The sequence below is a fragment of the Neoarius graeffei genome, chromosome 12 (genome assembly GCF_027579695.1).
Source record: "Neoarius graeffei isolate fNeoGra1 chromosome 12, fNeoGra1.pri, whole genome shotgun sequence".
In the NCBI taxonomy this organism is placed as follows: domain Eukaryota; kingdom Metazoa; phylum Chordata; class Actinopteri; order Siluriformes; family Ariidae; genus Neoarius; species Neoarius graeffei.
The window spans coordinates 36494944-36512320 of record NC_083580.1 but is presented as its reverse complement, the minus strand read 5'-3'; the positions used below and the strand labels follow the sequence as shown (position 1 = coordinate 36512320).

General features: G+C 42.9%; 1 protein-coding gene across 10 annotated transcripts in view; it reads right to left on the bottom strand.

Annotated features, from left to right (window-relative positions):
• Positions 1-5157, bottom strand: part of fnip1 (folliculin interacting protein 1) — a 342414-nt gene extending 337257 nt beyond the window's left edge. For all 10 annotated transcript variants that reach the window (XM_060935844.1, XM_060935846.1, XM_060935845.1 and 7 more), the window contains exon 1: positions 4948-5157. In XM_060935844.1, coding sequence (XP_060791827.1) covers positions 4948-5036 — 89 coding nt within the window. In that variant the 5' untranslated portion in view covers positions 5037-5157. The remainder of the gene's footprint in view (positions 1-4947) is intronic.
• Positions 5158-17377: the final 12220 nt, after the last annotated feature.

Here is a 17377-nt window from a genome sequence, read left to right as displayed (position 1 = left end):
AATCGTGGTTGTACAAATAATATAACATCAGCTCAAAATGTTCATTCATTCATTCATTCATTCATTCATCTCTAGCCGCTTTATCCTTCTACAGGGTCGCAGGCAAGCTGGAGCCTATCCCAGCTGACTACGGGCGAAAGGCGGGGTACACCCTGGACAAGTCGCCTGGTCATCACAGGGCTGACACATATGGCCCTTTTCCACTACCCTTTTTCAGCTCACTTCAGCTCGCTTCAGCTCACTTCAGCCCGACACGGCTCGCGTTTCGACTACCAAAAACCAGCACGACTCAGCTCGTTTCAGCCCTGCTTAGCCCCTAAAACTCGCACCGTTTTGGGGTAGGGCTGAAGCGAGCCAAACCGTGCTGACTGAGGCTGGGGGCGTGAGCAGACACTCCCCTGTGCACTGATTGGTGAGGAGGAGTGTCCTCACATGCCCACACACGCCCCGCGAGCGCGCTGGGATCTGTAAACACCGCAAACCCGGAAGGAGAATAATTACGAATTACGAGAATTTCTGAAGCCTTATGCGCCTCGCCTCATCTATACACTCTTGCCAGTATCTGTCCGCGTTGTCAAGCCACAGCACCAAGACCAGCAACACTAACGACTCCATGTCCTCCATGTTTATTGTTTACTATTCGGGTCGTGAGACTACCGCTGAAAAGATCACTGAATCAGTGACATACAGAGCATCGTGGACGAGTTCGCGGAGCGCAAGGCTCGTCGTATGCCCTTCAAATAATGCGCGCAGTAGGCTATTGATGTTTTATTATGAGCCATGTACAGTATGTAGCCGAATGTTTTTTTGTTTCTGAGTTACATGCTCGTTTGAAGGACTTAATGTACAAAATAACATAGTTGCACCCCGTAGTGTTGAAATTGGTAAACACAGTGCATTCAGTGAGGTTTGCACCGCCCTCCTTTTATTTCTGACTCTTCCTGTCACTGCTGCAACCTCTGAGCGCTCATTCGTATGCCCTTCAAATAATGTGCGCAGTATAGGCTATTGATGTTTTATTATGAGCCATGTACAGTATCCTAATGTTTTTTGTTTCTGAGTTACATGTTCGTTTGAAGGACTTGATGTACTAAATAACATAGTTGCACCCGGTAGTGTTGAAATTGGTAAACACCGCAGTTGCGGACATTTTGTAGCCTAAAATGATGTTATGATAAGCTTTAATAAAGGGTCCGGTCATTTGCCCCGCCCCCGGCCCGGCTCTGACTTGTTCCGCCACTGTCACTGATGTCACTGTTTGCGCTGCTTAACGACATCACATGACGTCCACCCACTTTCGCTAACTCCACCCAATGTGTCCACCCACTTCCAGCCAGCACGGTTCAGCGCGGTTGTAGTCGAAATGCAACTCCAACAGCCCCGCTCAGCTCGACTCAGCTCGACTCGGCACGGCACGGCTCAGCCGCGTTTGTAGTGGAAAAGCGGCAATAGACACAGACAACCATTCACACTCACATTCACACCTACGGTCAATTTAGAGTCACCAGTTAACCTAACCTGCATGTCTTTGGACTGTGGGGGAAACCGGAGCACCCGGAGGAAACCCACGCGGACACGGGGAGAACATGCAAACTCCACACAGAAAGGCCCTCGCCGGCCCCGGGGCTCGAACCCAGGACCTTCTTGCTGTGAGGCGACAGCGCTAACCACTACACCACCGTGCCGCCCAGCTCAAAATGTTGACTAGGTTATTTCAGAAACCAGAGTGGACAGTCTAATAATGATCAGAAAACGAAGCAAATTAACCTGCACTATTTGGAGATGGAAAGAGAAGGAAAAATAGCAAGAATGTTCAAACTTAGCAGTCAGTAGGCTAGTCCAAATACACAGTCTATTTACTTGGCCACCGTTAGCTCACCATCATCTGTATCCTGGAGTTAGGCTGGTGTACTACTCGCAGGTGTGATATTCTTGATGAAATCCACTGCTGCAGAGGGGTCTTCGAATTTGTGTAGTGTTCCATCAGGCAACATAATTTTCAGCAGGGCAGGAAACAACAACCTGAACTTCACTCCTTTGATAGGACGAAGGAGACGTTTTGCATCCTCGAACTGTGCACGTTTCTTGGCCACAGCAGGTGTGTAGTCAGGGAAGATCGAGACTCTTTTCTCTTGGTAGCTGAGGGGGAAAGCCTCTTCAGCCCTGAGTAGAATCCGGTCTCGAGCCTGGTAGTAGTGTAGGCAAATAATGAACGGTCTGGGTGGTTTGTCTTTGCTGGGCTTCTCGCGCAGACTATGGTGGGCTCTATCCAGGATAGGTTTTTGGTCAAGACTAAGGCTACATCCACACGACAACGGCAACGAGGGTTTTTTTTTTTTTTAATATCGCGTCCAGATGGGCAACGGATCAGTAAAATATCAGGTACATATGGCAACGCAACGCTTGCTGAAAACGATGCAATACACATGCCACACCTCTACGTGCGCTGTAAGATGGTCCCATCGGAAACACAAGAACAATAGAAGAAGTAGACGCATGCGCATAACCCCCTTTTTCTGTAGCATCAGCCACATAAAGTTTTGATTATTAATCAGTAGCGTAAAACGAAAGACGCGGAAAGAGGAATGAATGGGGGTAGATGGAAGCCGGTACGCTAACATTCTGATATCCTCCAGAATTCTTTAATGGTCCGGAATAAATTGAATGCTACACGTTGATGGATTACTTTGTTCTTCTACGCCCTTTTTGAGGAATGTATTGTCGGACTTAAACCAACATCTGAAGAGGTGAGATCGCTCCTTTTTTTCCCCTATTTTTGCTGGCGGGATTGTTTTTGGAAAGCGCACGGGCGGTGCGCAGTTTGGTACTGCTTCCGCAGTGTTTGGACTAAAGACTCTGCCCTAAGGGATATTCTCTCTCTCTCACTTTGCACCATTACACAATAAATATTCACAGTGAAAATATTTTGTAAGCGTGTTTCATGAACCAAGTTATAGGATTTGTTGACAACTCGCATCGAGTTCGTTACACTTCTACCCGGCGTGAAGCACTGACAGTCATGTGGTTGTGACGTCATCATAAACAAATTCATTCTACTCATCCAGACGACTTCGCAACGGGGCCGTTGCCAGATTTTTCCACTCTGGAACCCGTTCTCAAAAGATTTCGTTTTGATTTTCGTTGCCGTGTGGACAGGGCCTAAGAATGTCCTGCAAAAGCCCAGAGACAAATTCTGTCAGGTTAGAACCCTCCACGTCTTCCAGTATCCCGATCAGACAAATATTGTTTCTTCTTGAACGCCCCTCGAGATCCTCGCACTTAGCATTCAGCTGATCCACTTGAGTTCTCAGAGTCTGTACGACGTTTTCCAACTCACTGAAGTGGTCACTCTGGTTGGATGCAGCATGCTCCAAATCTCTGATGGTGCCATCATGGTTTTCAACTTTCTGTTGCAATGGTGCTATAGCACTTTTCAGCTCAGCTCGAACTGTTGCAATTTCAGACATCAATTCAGTGGAGAGCGAGTCAATTTTACCGCATGTGTCATCCCTGAGAGAGTTAATCATCTCCTGTAGCAAGCTAGCATCCATAGCATTAGCATCTCCGGCTGATGAAAGTTCTTTTTTGCCTTTCCCCAAGTCCGTTTTATTCCATCCTGAAGCCATTTCTCGACCGAGCATTCAATAAACTGTTACTGATACAATAAAATAACTATAAAATGGAATATTCTGCCAAAATGAATTATAGTCACTTAGCCTCGGAGCACTGACGCACACGTCTTACATGTTCGGTGTCCACATACGCCCTCCATTTTGTTTTTGTTTTTTTACACAGCATCTCAACTTTTTTGGGGGGAATTGAGGTTATACTATTATGGATTTTTGGGGGACATAGTTTGTACATCATAATAATAATAATTTTACATTTATAGTACACAGACTGCATGACTATATGATCGCATCTTGTACTTTGTGTGATGCTTGGGATTTCATTTATTTGTTTTTATGGACCTTCAGTCCTGTGATAACTGGACCTCTAAAATTCATATCCAAATACCCATGTGATGGTCCACAAAAACTTAAAGACCTATACAGCTTGTATGCCCAGTACCAGACTACTGTTCTGTTTTTTTCTAATATTTTATCTGGAAGTGTACATCAGCTATTGGTACAAGTAATCATAAAAGTTGCAGCTAAGGGTACTAGGCTTGACCAATGACTCACATGTCAAATTAAAGTACTGCTAGCCAGGTTCAATCCCGAATGGCTATTATATGGAATATTGCCTTCCGCAGTCTAAACACTGCCAAAATCAATAAATTTAACAGGACAAAAATTAGAACGCAAGCTACTTCATCCAGAAATGCATTGCCTTTACAGATTATTAACTTCCCCCACACATCGCAAAATCACGACTTCGAGAATTCGTCATTGTGCAGTGTAAATAATACTGGGCGTCCCCTTTTTTTCTGCAACACTTTACTGCTCATTGTTGCTGCATAGACCCGAATCTTAACCACCAATATAATGGGAACAGTGAAAATAGCAAACATAATACCTTGTAGTTGTGACAAATATTGTTATCGTTCGAGTACATTTTGGCAGATATAATGAATTCCGTAAACAAGAGAATTGAATCCTTGTGCAACTCTCAGCGAACCATGTCAATATAAATCGCACACTACCAGAGAAAGTGTTTTTCCAAACTTGGAGGCTCCGTCCCGACTAACTGTTTATTATTTCGTGCAGCAGTGTGCTGTTTGGCACGTAGCCATCAAGTTCCTTCGCTGTTGTGGCGGTGCGGAAAAGCCATTCAGCTCACAAATAATACAGTTTTTTCATAGTAATAGCACTCTTGGTACATTACTTAGTAAGCTAGTATCAAGATGTATTTAGTGATAGAGACTTCAAAGCAATTCTGCCAGTCGTTCTAGGTAAGGGCGTCTGCCAAATAAATAATGACATAATAGTAAATATCTATACGTACCTTAACGTGGATTCGTCCTTGTCGCATTTCGGCGGCAGCGTAAAAGCATTTCTTTTATTGAAAAGCTTGTGAAACAGCGTAGGTGGCATATTCGACTTACTATTTCACTTAAAAAACCTAGTTTTCTGATTAATTCCTGAAACACGTTCAATTCGTTATGAACGACTCCATTTGTGGCCTAGTCATATGACGAGCATTAGTCACACGAGCTGCTGTACGCAACTGTCCACTGTTTCCTGTTTTGATTGGCTGATATTTTTGGCAGTGAAGCACGTGATCATAGGCTGCCTTTTCTCGCACTCACGTTCTCTCTTTCTCTTTTTAAAATAAAGTTTCATGAGTTCGTTTTGTATCGAAGGCTTTTGGTGCCGAAACCTGTACGTAAAATCGGTTAAATAATAATAATAATAATAATAATAATAATAATAATAATAATTTGCGTATTAATATGTAAAATTTGGCTTTGGTCTGGTACCGACCCAGACAGCCAACGAATCTTGGCCAAAACCGTTTTCACACCGACATAACTGGCCTTGGAGTTGCTGTCACATAGCGTGGTTTTGTATGGAATCACAAGAGTGCCATAAAAAGAATAGATCCGCAAAACAATAAGGAAATTCAATTACGCTAAATTGTAATTATGGAAGCTAGTTGATGGCTTCCTGGATTGCCGACCCTCAGCAATGAGGATGGAAGGAGACAAACGGACAGGATTGTATTCTAGAATTTGAATGAAGGGTATGGTAGGACCATAGGGTTTTTTTGTTTGTTTGGTGTGTGTGTGTGTGGGTGTTCCAGTAACTGGCAGTATGCGCTTCACGTGTAAACTAACAATAAAATCTGAAAGAAGAAGAGTAGGAAGAGGTCAGAGGAGATCTGGTGGGCAGCTTGAAGATGGCAAGTCTGGAGAGTTGGAGCAGAGTACATGGCCTGGTAAAGTGAGGGCTGGAGACAGGAACAGAGAGAATTCCATAGCGCCGGGGGGAGTGTGGCTGAAGGTAGGGACTGAGGAGCAGATTGTAACCAACTAAGTGCTGTGAGTACGCAAGGGGGTGTATCCTCATAGTGAGAGATCAAAAGGAATGCTTTTTTAAATACGTACAAACAAACAAAATTATATATTAGCGTGAAAGAGGAGGAAATAACTAGGAGCAATAGCTGGTGGTATCTTTTTTTCCATACCTTCATACTCTTCTGACATTTTACCGATATACCATCATCCTAGAATACCACCGTAGCCTTATAGCCATCAAACCACTGTAGTAGTTGAGTAAAAAAGAACATTCCTCTCTGAAATGTAGTGAAGTAGAGGGAGCATAAAATGAAAATAATGAAAGTACAAATGCCTCAAAATTGAACTTGAAGTAAATGCACTTGGGTACATTCTCTCTGTGTGTAAAACTAATTAAGTGTGCTTACAATAACTAACATACATAATTAAGATTGTGAAACATGATTGTGAAATTTTGTTTAACATTTTATTTATTTGTATTTACATCAACTGGATGCTTGAAAGTATCTTGTTCTTAATGAGGATATAGACACACCATGTTTTCTGTCATTTATTCCCTTGGGACATAATGTGTACAATTGTACACATGAAGTTCCATAGCATTTTTCCTTGTGTTCGAAGGGATTATAAAACCTGTGTAAGGGTACCTATTTTCTAGTGAGGGGGCAATGAAGCTTTCTGAACCAATGAAGCTTCGAATCCAAATGAGTCTAAAAAAGGTTCATGACTCAGAGCTTTGTTTAACACAGCGCACACTAGCTGCCCTGAATGGAAAAAAAAAATTAATAAATAGCCAAGGCCAATACATATGTTTTTGTTACTGTTCATGCACACGTGCACACACACTAATTTTATAAAAAAAAAAAAATCTCCTTCTCACCCCCGGCGGGGGGGTGGTATCCATGTCATCCTCAAGCTCGGGTCCTCTACCAGAGGCCTGGGAGTTTGAGGGTTCTGCGCAGTATCTTCGATGTTCCTAGGACTGCGCTCTTCTGGACTGAGGCTTCAGATGTTGTTCCTGGGATTTGCTGGAGCCACTCTCCCAGTTTGGGGGTTACTGCCCCAAGTGCCCCCACTACCACGGGGACCACGCAACCCTTGACCTTCCACATCCGTTCCAGCTGCTCTTTCAACCCTTGATACTTCTCAAGTTTCTCATGTTCCTTCTTCCTGATGTTGGCGTCAGCTGGGATCGCCACATCTATCACCACCACCCTCTTCTGCTCTTTGTCCACCACCACTATGTCCGGTTGGTTAGCCAGGATCTGTTTGTCAGTCTGGAAGCTGAAGTCCCACAGAATCTTGGCCCTGTTGTTCTCAGCCACCTTCTGTGGTATGGCCCATTGGGACTTGGGTATTTCTATTCCATACTGGTTGCAGATGTTCCTGTATACTATCCCAGCCACTTGGTTGTGCCTCTCCATGTACGCTGATCCAGCTAGCATCTTACACCCTGCTACTATGTGCTGGACTGTTTCAGGGGCTTCTTTGCACAGTCTGCATCTTGGGTCTGATCTACTCTGGTAGATCCTGGCCTCTATGGCTCTTGTGCTTATGGCCTGTTCTTGTGCTGCCATGATTAGTGCCTCTGTGCTGTCTGTCAGTCCTGCATTATCCAGCCACTGGTAGGATTTCTTGATATCAGCCACTTCCTCTATCTGACGGTGGTACATGCCATGTAGGGGTTTGTCTCTCCAGGTTGTCTGTTCCTCCTCCTCCTCTGCACTCTCATCAGGGTTCTGCTGCCTGAGACATTCACTTAGCAGTTCATCCTTTGGGGCCATCTTTCTGATGTATTCTCGGATTTTTGATGTTTCATCCTGGACCGTGGTCTTGACGCTCACTAGCCCTCGGCCTCCCTCTTTCCGCTTAGTGTATAGTCTCAGGGTGCTGGACTTGGGGTGGAACCCTCCATGCATGGTGAGGAGCTTTCTAGTCTTGATATCTGTGGCTTCTATCTCCTCCTTTGGCCAGTTTATGATACCAGTGGGGTATCTGATGACTGGTAGTGCGTACATGTTGATGGCTTGGACCTTGTTTTTACCATTCAGCTGACTTTTCAGGACCTGCCTTACTCTCTGGAGGTATTTGGCTGTGGTTGACTTCCTTGTGGCCTCTTCATGGTTTCCATTAGCCTGTGGGATGCCAAGATACTTGTAGCTGTCTTGGATATCACCTATGTTGCCCTCTGGTAGGTCAATCCCTTCAGTTCGGATCATCTTGCCTCTCTTTGAGACCATCCGGCCACACTTGTCCAATCCGAATGACATCCCTATGTCATCGCTGTAGATCCGGGTGGTGTGGATCAGCGAGTCTATTTCTCGCTCGTTCCTGGCATACAGCTTGATGTCATCCATGTAGAGCAGGTGGCTGATTGTTGCCCCACTACGGAATCGGTACCCGTAGCCGCTCTTCGTGATGATCTGACTGAGGGGGTTCAGGCCTATGCAGAACAGCAGTGGTGATAGCGCATCTCCTTGGTATATGCCGCACTTGATGTTGACTTGGGCAATGGGTTTTGAGTTGGCCTCTAGGGTTGTCTTCCACATTTCCATTGAGTTCTGTATGAAGGTCCTTAGGTTCCTGTTGATCTTATACAGTTCCAGACATTCCAGTATCCATGTGTGTGGCATTGAGTCGTAGGCTTTCTTGTAGTCAATCCAGGCAGTGCACAGGTTGGTCTGTCTCTTCTTACAGTCTCGGGCGACTGTTCTATCGGCCAGTAGCTGGTGCTTGGCTCCTCTGGTGTTACTGCCAATTCCTTTCTGTGCCTCGCTCATGTATTGAGCCACATGCTTACTCATTTTTGCCGCAATGATGCCTGACAGGGCCTTCCATGTTGTGCAGAGACAGGTAATTGGCCGGTAGTTGGATGGGATGGGTCCCTTCTGGGGGTCCTTCATGATTAGGACTGTCCTGCCTTGGGTTAGCCATTCTGGGTGGGTTCCATCCCTCAGCAGCTGGTTCATCTGTGCTGCTAGGCGTTCATGGAGTGCAGTTAGCTTCTTCAGCCAGTACGTATGGATCATATCGGGGCCTGGTGCTGTCCAGCTCTTCATCTTTGACACTCTTTCTTGGACGTCTGCCATTGAGATGGTTACTGGTTCTTGTTCTGGGAGGTTGCTGTGGTCAGCTCTTAGGTCCACTAACCATTGGGCATCGGTGTTGTGTGATGCCTTTCTTTCCCATATGTCTTTCCAGTATTTTTCCACCTCAGCTCTTGGTGGGTCTGACCGGTTGTTGTTCCCCTGCCATTGAGAGTACACCTTGGCTGGTTCAGTGGAGAATAGCTTGTTTATTCTCCTGGCCTCTCCTTCCTTGGTGTATCTCCTCAACCGGGTGGCCAGTGCTGTTAGTCACTGTTTGGCAGTTTCGAGTGCCTCTGGTATGGAGAGTGAGTTGTACTTCCTGGGCGCCCCTTTATTCACCATGTTCCCTTTCTGTAGTTCAGCTAGCTGGCTAACTTCTCTCCTTGCTGCCTTTATCTTGGCCTCTAAATGGATACTGTTTGTTATGTCCTGAGCCCACCTTGTGTCCAAGCATCTCCATGATTACTGTTGCTGTACTGTGTATCAGCTTGTTGGTCTCAGTGATGGTTCTTGTGGAGATTGTCTTCAGAGCAGCATTCTCTGCATGTATCCCCTCTCTCCGGGACTGCTTGTATAGTAGCATTCCAGCAAATCCGTATTTTCTGTCCTCGTCCATCGATGTCTTGTTCCAGTAGCCCATTTCTCATCAGTTTGCCCTGGTTCCCTAGCAACTGACGCAGACCTTGTTGACCCGGGCGACGTCTGAGCCGGTATGACTCTATCAGTTATGTTTTCACTCATTCCTGAGGTAGGCTGATATATCATGAGGGGTTTTTGCCTAAGGACCCTTACTGGATGATGTTTTGCCCCGACCGGGATTCGAACCCCGATCTCCTGCGTCGTAGTCAGTGAGCATTACCACTGTACTATCCAGCTGATATATATATACATATATATATATATATATATATACACACACAGTGGTGCTTAAAAGTTTGTGAACCCTTTAGAATTTTCTATATTTCTGCATAAATCTGACCTAAAACAAGTCCTAAAAGTAGATAAAGAAAACCCAGTTAAACAAATAAGATAAAAATATTATACTTGGTCATTTATTTATTGAGGAAAATGATCCAATATTACATATCTGTGAGTGCCAAAAGTATGTGAATCTTTGCTTTCAGTATCTGGTGTGATCCCCTTATGCAGCATTAACTGCAACTAAACGTTTCCGGGAACCATTGATCAGTCTTGCACACCGGCTTGGAGGAATTTTAGCTCATTCCTCCATACAGAACAGCTTCAACTCTGGGATGTTGGTGGGTTTCCTCACATGAACTGCTCGCTTCAGGTCATTCCACAACATTTTGATTGGATTAAGGTCAGGACTTTGACTTGGCCATTCAAAAACATTAACTTTATTCTTCTTTAACCATTCTTTGGTAGAACAATTTGTATGCTTAGGGTCATCATCTTGCTGCATGACCCACCTTCTCTTGAGATTCAGTTCATGGACAGATGTCCTGACATTTTCCTTTAGAATTCGCTGGTATAATTCAGAATTCATTGTTTGATCAATGATGGCAAGCCATCCTGGCCCAGATGCAGCAAAACAGGCCCAAACCATGATACCACCATCACCATGTTTTATAGATGGGATAATGTTCTTATGCTGGAATGCAGTGTTTTCCTTTCTCCAAACATAACATCATTTAAACCAAAAAGTTCTATTTTGGTCTCATCTGTCCACAAAACATTTTTCCAACAGCCTTCTGGCTTGTCCATGTGATCTTTAGCAAACTGCAGTCAAGCAGCAATGTTCGTTTTGGAGAGCAGTGGCTTTCTCCTTGCAACCCTGACATGCACACCATTGTTGTTCAGTGTTCTCCTGATGGTGGACTTATGAACATTAGCCAATGTGAGAGAGGCCTTCAGTTGCTTAGAAGTTACCCTGGGGTCTTTTGTGACCTCGCTGACTATTACATGCCTTGCTCTTGGAGTGATCTTTGTTGGTTGACCACTCCTGGGGAGGTTAACAATGGTCTTGAATTTTCACCATTTGTACACAATCTGTCTGACTGTGGATCGGTGGAGTCCAAACTCTTTAGAGATGGTTTTATAACCTTTTCCAGCCTGATGAGTATCAACAGCGCTTTTTCTGAGGTCCTCAGAAATCTCCTTTGTTTGTGCCATGATACACTTCCACAAACATGTGTTGTGAAGATCAGACTTTGATAGAGCTTTAAATAAAACAGGGTGCCCACTCATGCCTGATTGTCATCCCAGTGATTGAAAACACCTGACTCTAATTTCACCTTCAAATTAACTGCTTATCCTAGAGGTTCACATACTTTTGGCACTCACAGATATGTAATATTGGATCATTTTCCTCAATAAATAAATGACTAAGTATAATTTTTTTGTCTCATTTGTTTAACTGGGTTCTCTTTATCTACGTTTAGGACTTGTGTGAAAATCTGATGTTGTTTTAGGTCATATTTATGCAGAAATATAGAAAATTCTAAAGGGTTCACAAACTTGTGCTTGAAAGTCTGTGAACCCTTTAGAATTTTCTATATTTCTGCATAAATATGACCTAAAACAACATATATATATATATATATATATATATATATATATATATATATACAACCCCGATTCCAAAAAAGTTGGGACAAAGTACAAATTGTAAATAAAAATGGAATGCAATAATTTACAAATCTCAAAAACTGATATTGTATTCACAATAGAACATAGACAACATATCAAATGTCAAAAGTGAGACATTTTGAAATTTCATGCCAAATATTGGCTCATTTGAAATTTCATGACAGCAACACATCTCAAAAAAGTTGGGACAGGGGCAATAAGAGGCTGGAAAAGTTAAAGGTACAAAAAAGGAACAGCTGGAGGACCAAATTGCAACTCATTAGGTCAATTGGCAATAGGTCATTAACATGACTGGGTATAAAAAGAGCATCTTGGAGTGGCAGCGGCTCTCAGAAGTAAAGATGGGAAGAGGATCACCAATCCCCCTAATTCTGCGCCGACAAATAGTGGAGCAATATCAGAAAGGAGTTCGACAGTGTAAAATTGCAAAGAGTTTGAACATATCATCATCTACAGTGCATAATATCATCAAAAGATTCAGAGAATCTGGAAGAATCTCTGTGCGTAAGGGTCAAGGCCGGAAAACCATACTGGGTGCCCGTGATCTTCGGGCCCTTAGACGGCACTGCATCACATACAGGCATGCTTCTGTATTGGAAATCACAAAATGGGCTCAGGAATATTTCCAGAGAACATTATCTGTGAACACAATTCAGCGTGCCATCCGCCGTTGCCAGCTAAAACTCTATAGTTCAAAGAAGAAGCCGTATCTAAACATGATCCAGAAGTGCAGACGTCTTCTCTGGGCCAAGGCTCATTTAAAATGGACTGTGGCAAAGTGGAAAACTGGTCTGTGGTCAGACGAATCAAAATTTGAAGTTCTTTATGGAAATCAGGGACGCCGTGTCATTCGGACTAAAGAGGAGAAGGACGACCCGAGTTGTTATCAGCGCTCGGTTCAGAAGCCTGCATCTCTGATGGTATGGGGTTGCATTAATGCGTGTGGCATGGGCAGCTTACACATCTGGAAAGACACCATCAATGCTGAAAGGTATATCCAGGTTCTAGAGCAACATATGCTCCCATCCAGACGACGTCTCTTTCAGGGAAGACCTTGCATTTTCCAACATGACAATGCCAAACCACATACTGCATCAATTACAGCATCATGGCTGCATAGAAGAAGGGTCCAGGTACTGAACTGGCCAGCCTGCAGTCCAGATCTTTCACCCATAGAAAACATTTGGCGCATCATAAAACGGAAGATACGACAAAAAAGACCTAAGACAGTTGAGCAACTAGAATCCTACATTAGACAAGAATGGGTTAACATTCCTATCCCTAAACTTGAGCAACTTGTCTCCTCAGTCCCCAGACGTTTACAGACTGTTGTAAAGAGAAAAGGGGATGTCGCACAGTGGGAAACATGGCCTTGTCCCAACTTTTTTGAGATGTGTTGTTGTCATGAAATTTAAAATCACCTAATTTTTCTCTTTTAATGATACATTTTCTCAGTTTAAACATTTGATATGTCATCTATGTTCTATTCTGAATAAAATATGGAATTTTGAAACTTCCACATCATTGCATTCCGTTTTTATTTACAATTTGTACTTTGTCCCAACTTTTTTGGAATCGGGGTTGTGTATATATATATATATATATATATATATATATATATATATATATATATATATACAGGCCCGCCGACAGGGGGGACAAACGGGTATGTTGTCCCGGGCCCAGGAATGGGGGGGGGCAGAACTGGGCTCTCATGAAGTTGCGATTATTTTATTTCATTTCAAAATGTGTTGATTTGGGGGAGAAATGTGCTATATTTGCATTCAGTAAATGATTTCTAGATCTTTTGCCTTTATTGTCTTTGAAAAAGGCGTCAAGAACCCCCTACCACCCCTAATGCAAAAATGGTTTGGTCTGACTCTTTGATTAAGGGGAAAAAAACGACATCGCTCGATCATAGCGCTTCGACAATCAGCGTGCGTGCCATTTGCCAACATGCACAAGTCAGGAGCACAGAAAAGAAAAGAGAAAAAGAGAGGAAGAAACCAAGAGACTCAGGGGCTAACTGCATAATATATATTTTAAAAAAGATTCGGATGATGCAGCAGGTACTAGCAAAGGCAGTGGGGCAGCTGAGCCAGGTAAGACCAGTGTTGGGCACGTTACTTTCAAAAAGTAATTAGTTATAGTTACTAGTTACTTTTCCCAAAAAGTAACTGAGTTAGTAACGGAGTTACTTTGTCATAAAAGTAACTAATTACCAGGGAAAGTAATTATTCCGTTACATTTTGTTCCCCCTCAAAAAAAATCAAATTCACTTAGTGTAATCATAATAAAAGTGAATGTTAAATGTGTTTAATGACTGAAATGGACACTTAACAGAACCAATTAGTAATGTTATCTACACTATATTAATATTTTTGTGGGACAATGTGAGATAAGACATATATCAAATGTAATATATTTTTGTAGTTATTAAAATTATGTTACTAATTACTGGCCACTGACGAGGACAAACGCTTTGTTCCTCGACATAATGTGCATTGCACGTAAACACTCTTGCCTTTTATTTCAAGTAATGAAAAGCAGGGCCGTAACCAGGATTTTTTAAATACCGAGGTCAAACATTGCGATACATCTTATTTGCCAAAAAAAAAAAAAACCCTAATATGGTGACTTTTCATACATTTTGGAAACGAGTCAAAATCACAAGCCCAACAAGGAGATGAACATGTAGGTGAACATGTTTATTTTAACAATTTCAAAACTGCACGATCACAACAATATGCAGCATCCTCAGATGGAGAGTACCGTAGCCAGGGGTGTTTTTTTCCCACTCAGCACTATATCTCAGAAGCCTTTTCCCAAATTGACGCTGGGGGTATTTATACTGGTCCCTACTCCATCTACCCTGAAGAATGTTCTTTTTCTCCTCATCTGTGTAGGAACTTTTGTTTTTATAGCTTGCCGGATCATGGATGGACAAACTTGTACTTGGAGTTTCTTGATCTTCACCTGTTATTTCCCTATCTTTATCTCCTGATTCTGTTATCTCTTCCTCTCATGACTCAGTTCTTCCCTTTTCTTCCTCTACTGGCTCTGTTCTTCCCTGTTTTTCCTCTACTGGCTCTGCTCTTCCCTTCTCTTCCTCTCCTGGCTCTCTCTCTTCAACTCGCTGATCCTCACCCTCTCCAGTGTCCTCTATTTGATTTTAAAACATTATTATTATTATTATTATTATTATTATCATCTATTATTCATCTCATTATCTCTAGCCGCTTTATCCTTCTACAGGGTCGCAGGCAAGCTGGAGCCTATCCCAGCTGACTACGGGCGAAAGGCGGGGTACACCCTGGACAAGTCGCCAGGTCATCACAGGGCTGACACACAGACACAGACAACCATTCACACTCACACCTATGGTCAATTTAGAGTCACCAGTTAACCTAACCTGCATGTCTTTGGACTGTGGGGGAAACCAGAGCACCCGGAGGAAACCCACGTGGACAACATGCAAACTGCACACAGAAAGGCCCTCGCCGGCCCCGGGGCTCGAACCCAGGACCTTCTTGCTGTGAGGTGACAGCGCTAACCACTACACCACCGTGCCGCCCCTTCATCTATTATTATCATCATTATTACTACTATTATTATTATTGGTGATCGGAGGAGGAGCTGTGAATGCGGCTGGGCTGTTCATGATTGACAGAAAGCAGTCAGAGGTGGTACATCATGTTGTAAATAAAATGTGAACATAAGTTTGCTACCCGTTTTCATTTCCGTTTGAAAATACAACCAATGATCAAAACAATAGTGTCTTGGGTTCACGTTAGCCTATAGTCTGGTAAGTTAGCAAAATAGCTCAAGTCTCGTCAGTACCCAATAACTTCATAAACAACAGGTCACGACTGTCCAGCCTTTTCTGATCTGAAACGCACCAAATCAAATCGATACGAGAGAGACAGAATAAAAGAGTTTGTGCCGCCTGGAAAACGAAAATCCTATCTATAAGTGGCTTCGACTGTTGTTGCTTGAAATGCTAATTAAAATTGCACTGTTAATGATCATAAGCATTCCGGCACATAACTGTCAGTGACTGGCAAAATTAACTCACCTTCTTCCCTCTTTCTTTTTCTCTCACTTGTTGACTTTCCAAAGCTGAGTTTGGTTTGTTTTAGTGTAGTAGACTTCTTCATCTTATGTCAATTTTCAGATTCCACGACTAATTGACAAACTCACTGGCTGCGGAGTTGGACCTTGATGAGAACACTTCTCAACTCTTGTATATCCCGTGGTGCTTAGCTGACTATCGCGAGGCTGCCTAATATGAAATGTTTCCAATGTCAGATATTTCAGCTTCGTTTAAAAATTATGTGGACTTTATTTTTAGACAAACAAATGAGAACAGGGGGATGCAAGCTGAATTTAGAATTTTCCACTGATCAAAGTCAGAACGATTTTCATCGTATATTAATTTCACATTTCTGAGTGAAAAAAAAAAATACCGTGGGAAAAAAATGCCGAGGACATGACCTCGGTGTCCTCAATGGTAGTTACGGCCCTGATGAAAAGTAATGGCTGTATTTCCAATGTGAAAGCGCAGTGCTGGGCTGACCGCTCGCCATCGCTGTGTCTTCTGATTGAAAGACCGCGCAGTAGTGCAGTAGGCGTGGCCTACCTACGTGTGTTGTCCAAATCTACTCTAATTGGCTTACTGTGCCGTTGTCTCGTGTCTCCCCGCCCCACATGAAAGCAGAGTAAAGAAAGGCTGAACGAGCAGCGTGCCAGATGAGAACAGCTTTAATAAAGTAACGCATAGTATTTTATTGTAAGTAACGGGAATGGCGTTATAACGATGTAAAAAGTAATTAGTTAAATTACTCGTTACTAAAAAAAGTAACGCCGTTAGTAATGCCGTTTATTTCTAACGCCGTTATTCCCATCACTGGGTAAGACACAGCCAACTTTTTCCAGCCCCGTAAAGTAACCCCAACCAAGGCACACGCGGCACGCAATTCATGTTACAAACAAGGGGAGAGCAAGTCACACTGAACACCATTTCAAACGCACAGGGCATTGAATAATTTCATAACCACAACGGCTTAATAACATTGTGTTTCATATATCTGATTGAAGCTAAGAATATTCACATTAACCCACAATCATATCCCGCCGTTTCTCGAGCGGTGTGTTCTTCTCTGCTTTTCACACTGGACAGTACGCACGCACGCACAACAAAAGTCCGGCGCATTGCATTTCGCACCTGAATAGTTGCAGACTAAGGAAATGTTAAAACTGTAAAAATGTTGAAATGCTAAAATGAAATGGTTGTTGACCGGTTGAATGGTTTTTGAATACCTGTCATTTAAGGGTTGGAGTGAGTAGAGACTGGGATGGGGGGGGGGGGGGGCATTCAGAGCATTTTGTCCCGGGCCCAGCCAAAGCTGTCAGCGGCCCTGTGTGTGTGTGTGTATATATATATATATATATATATATATATATATATATATATATATATATATATATATATATACACAGACAGACACAGGGTGTTTCAAAAAATGTGAAATTATTTGAGATGTAAATATCCCAGAAACTACATAGTCGAGGCAAATTAAACTGAACAGGCTTTATGTTGAGCAATATAAGATTTATTCCTTAAAATTTGAATGAGAAATTCAAAAAGTATATGGATTCCATGAATGATTTCACAAATTTTCAATATCCACGCCGCCTGAGACATGGCACACATCAAGTC